This window comes from Apium graveolens, unplaced genomic scaffold (assembly GCF_009905375.1).
Source record: "Apium graveolens cultivar Ventura unplaced genomic scaffold, ASM990537v1 ctg3161, whole genome shotgun sequence".
Taxonomy (NCBI): domain Eukaryota; kingdom Viridiplantae; phylum Streptophyta; class Magnoliopsida; order Apiales; family Apiaceae; genus Apium; species Apium graveolens.
In genome coordinates, this window is record NW_027417967.1 from 5,551 (window position 1) to 9,637 (window position 4,087).

At 35.0% G+C, this 4,087-nt stretch overlaps 1 protein-coding gene and 1 long non-coding RNA gene across 4 annotated transcripts; both read left to right on the forward strand.

Annotated features, from left to right (window-relative positions):
* Positions 1 to 222: 222 nt before the first annotated feature.
* On the forward strand, positions 223 to 1,131 carry LOC141700988 (uncharacterized). The gene is made up of 4 exons (XR_012566623.1): positions 223 to 460; positions 608 to 690; positions 800 to 936; positions 1,016 to 1,131. It is a non-coding gene; the product is annotated as an uncharacterized LOC141700988 (long non-coding RNA).
* Positions 1,132 to 2,039: 908 nt separating this feature from the next.
* LOC141700987 (uncharacterized) lies at positions 2,040 to 3,167 on the forward strand. Of its 3 annotated transcripts, none has more exons than XR_012566622.1 (4): positions 2,040 to 2,169; positions 2,309 to 2,411; positions 2,727 to 2,973; positions 3,075 to 3,166. XR_012566622.1 is itself a non-coding variant. In XM_074504640.1 (4 exons), the coding sequence occupies exons 1-4, from the start codon at positions 2,101 to 2,103 to the stop codon at positions 3,126 to 3,128; spliced, it is 480 nt and encodes a 159-aa protein (XP_074360741.1). In that variant the 5' UTR covers positions 2,040 to 2,100; the 3' UTR covers positions 3,129 to 3,167. The 3 variants fall into 3 exon arrangements, 2 of the variants coding, with proteins under 2 accessions (XP_074360741.1, XP_074360740.1); XM_074504640.1 differs by having other exon boundaries at positions 2,309 to 2,421; positions 3,078 to 3,167; XM_074504639.1 differs by having other exon boundaries at positions 2,309 to 2,421.
* The last annotated feature ends 920 nt before the right edge of the window (positions 3,168 to 4,087 follow it).

The window sequence follows — 4,087 nt, forward strand, 5'->3', positions numbered from 1 at the left end:
TTAAATACTGAAAAAATTCAAAGCGCGGCAGTTCAAATTATTTTCCCCTACTTGTTAAAATTTTCCCCGCTTACTTACCAAATGATACCGCCTCAGCTAAATTTTTGTTCCCCCTCTTTTTTCACTATCTTGTGATTAAACAAACAAAATAAGTAAAATATATTTTATCTCTTCTCTGGTCTCTTCTCGATCCTCACCTCTCTGGATCTCTCTCTCTCAAGTCTCAACTCTCATATCTGCAACGTTATCTCTACTCTCAACCATCTCTTCTCTGTCCTCTCCTTACCTCTCTCCTCTGGTCTCTCTCGACTTTAACCTCTCTCGATTTGGTTGTTTCATCTCGAATGGGTAACTCGAATTGTAAGCTCGAAATTTATTGATCTCTGACAACACGATATTGGTTGGGAGTTTGAAGCTCGAACTGAAATGATATTGATTTGGAGTTTCGAAACTCGAATTGGTGAGTATGTAAGCATTTGTAAAGGGGGTTTTCTGAAACTTGGAACCCTAATTTTAAATAAGGGTTTTATTTTTAAATTATAATATTTGTTATAAGGAGCCTTTTTAAAGTAATAATGATATAATGGTATGCCTGATGTTAATGCAGTTCCTTTTTTGTGCTTTGGATGATGGTGGCTGGAGGCCAGTCCATGGACCGAGATAGAACTTCTAGTATGGGTGCTCGAACAGGTAACTGCTTCATTTCTTTCTATACTACACCTAATAATAGTTCATGCTTGATAGATCAAACATTTTCTATAATAATGTTTTGGTAAATCAGTTGATAAATCATATGCAGGCAGTGGTCAGTATCTAGATTTGAACTTGTTAATTTCTCCACCTTATTTTCCTGATGGTGCTAAAGGGATGGATGATTTTGGGAGTTTAAGTTTCCAGAATCATTTAGATGAAACCCCTGAGGTTTCAAAATCTAGGGTAAGTTAAATATTAGTAGTTCAATACCTAGTTACATTTCAACAAAGCTAGCTTATCGGTAATACTCTGTCATCCGCAGAAGGTCACTCGAAAAGAGGAGAGTTCTGCTTCCACAATAATGGGCATTCAACTGCCTCTAGGCCAAGTTTATACACCAGAGCACCACTTCTTTCTGGAGTGGTGTAAATTCAAGTTTTCTTCCTGTCTTTGAGGTATATAAAAAGTACATTATATTGCCATGGCTGTTCATTATGTTGCTCCAGTTATACTTGACTATAAGTGACTGGTTAGTACTTCAATTTCTCAAATTTTATGTCACACTGAAGCAGAAAATCAATAATTCTAATGATAGCTAGGTTCCCATAAGTTGTCAATCTCCTTACCACATAGTTATTTAAATTACCTGAAATATTAGTTACCTCTGTCTTCTTGAACGAAGAGGGCTTATGCAACCCACATATATCAGGGTTTTTTTTAAGATGGTATACTTTCATCTTGAACATGACAAGTCGATGTAAGGCCTTGTATAATTGGTCTCAGTTTTATATGTGTTCTATCCTATATGTGATCATGTAACAGGGAAGAGCAATAGAGAAGAGTATAGGAGTTGATTCGCAGCCACCCTGGGCGTGGAGTGATCAAGGACCTTATGCTGAAGCGACTTTAGTGCCACTCTTCTCGACTGCAACATCATCAGGATTCGTTACTTCAAAGATTACTGATTCATCAGCTGGTGTTTATTATCCTCACTTCACCATCCCACCTCATCACTACGCTTCTACGCCTTGTCAAATCATTCCAAACACTAACAGCGTGTCTTATTTCTGAAATCACAAGCGTTAGGCCACGACTCGAGTTCAGCATCTTCTTCGTCTTCGTTTAAGTATAAGAAGACACTAATTGGCCTAAAACAACTGATTGGGTCTTTTGTGACATGTTAAATTGTTTGTTTTGTATTTGTTATTCTTTATGTTTGTATGGAACATCTTATTCTGCATTTCAACTCATTCCTATAATAATAGTTCATGCTTGACAGATAGAACAGGTAAACTGGTAAACATAAACGTTAAATGAAAATGGTTCATTTAATTTCTCTTTATTAGGTGTAGTATAGTTAGATGATATATAATTTAATTATTGTTTTAAATATATTTATTTATCTTAATGCAGGAAAACAAGGCTCAGGATGACAGTACCTATTTTCTTTCAGATTTTTTTATCTTCTATATTTGGGTATCATCACCTACTAAACTTCAAATCTTTTGTTTTAATAATATATAAACTAGCTACTACTACATAGTGTTAAAAGATTTTAGCAGTGTGTCACAAACTTGCAATATACAATGAGTTGTGTGTTGATATATTTGTGCAGGATGACATTGAACCAGATTACATACTTTGTTGGGCTAAAACATTCAACACCAACAGTAGCTTGCGCATTGACAAACTTACTTCCGGCTGTCACTTTCCTCATGGTTGTTCCTTGTCGGTAATTACTTTATTTCTTGTTTCATCTTCTTCGCTAGCTCGGTTTAAATCCCCTTTGCCAAGAAAATTATACTGTGATTTAATTTTTTGATCCGAAACACCACACTGAGATACAAATTTCTTAGTAGCGTAGAGTACAAGGTGGTGGTTTTATCTTATCATTCGATGTGTATGTTCCAAATACGCATTTCAAAGTTTTGAATATTTTCTACTGCTTTGCAGTTGATCTATGTGACACATGTTTACATCTCCATATGATTGTACCCTTGATTATTTTGTTTATCAATTTTTGTGTTCTGTAGAATAGAGAGTGTTGCAATCAAGAGTAGAGCAGGGCAAGCGAAAGTTATAGGAACTATAATCTACGTAGGAGGTGCAATGTTGCTTTCATTCTACCATGGCTCCAAAGTTCCCATTGGAGAATCCCCAATTCACTGGAATTATGTTATACGGAATTCTCAAGATCCCTCAAACCAAAATAATCATCAAAAGTATTTGGTATTTGTAATAAGCCAGATTGCTTCAAGTAACTTTGAAGGTGTAGTGCAGGTAGTCCTTAAATCTTATATGCTTATAAGCTTATATTGTTAAATTGCTTTTGTTTAAGATATAATCTATTTGCTTATTTATCATACATGGGATGTTACAAGAAGTCAAGTGTCCTTGGCAATGAAAGATCCAATAATGTTGGCCAGTGGGAGTGATGATGGTTCAGTGAAGCTCTGGAATATCAATCAGGCAATTATATTTTTCTCATGGTGAATGTCATCTTTAAAATTAAATGTACTGCAGTAATCTAATTACCTATTCAATGGAATAATTTGGATGTATAATAAGTTGTCTGTCTTACATGTGTTGCTATTGCAGGGAGCAAATATTGGTACCATAAAAACCAAAGTCAATGTATGCGTCCACGGATAACATATTGAAGCTTTGGGATTTATCAATGAGCACATCTTGGGTCCTTGATTGTCCTCTTCAGTCATATACAGGCCACTTGAATGTGAAGGTAATTTAACTATATCTGCCTAATTTATATGTGACATGTTTTGTGATACAACTAATATGAGGCGTCTCTTTTCTAGAACATAATTAGTCATGGTGATGTTTATTGCATATCTTGAATACGAACAGATGCATCATTAACAATTGTTTTTAGACAGTGTGTCCAATGTGTGTCTGCTATGAACCTCAGGAAGCCATGAATTGCAGACTACAAGTTATATTTCCTTCTATTTGATTGGTGAAAATTTCATATATGAGTGATGTCATCATTATTAAAAAGTAAGAGCCAATCAAATATAATTAAATATATAAATATAATTAAATATATAAAATTTAGTGTTTGGTGTGTATACATGATCACGTCACGGACAAACAGTTAATATAATAATAATTTAATTATAAAGTAGTAGAAAGTACAAGGGGGTCATGACTTGAAGAAGCAGAAGGTAAGATCACTAATCAAAACCACATGCTAATATGCTATATGATAAGGGCCCTGGTGGATATAAACGCGGTGTTTCCTTTACTATGGTTTGTAGATATGTTAAGTTCTTCATATCTGATTCTTCAACCCATTTGCCACTTACCACATTGCGGTCCAGCTCCTCTTTAGCTAAGTTTAGGGAAGTTGGATTGTTAAGTAGTAATGACACGGCCC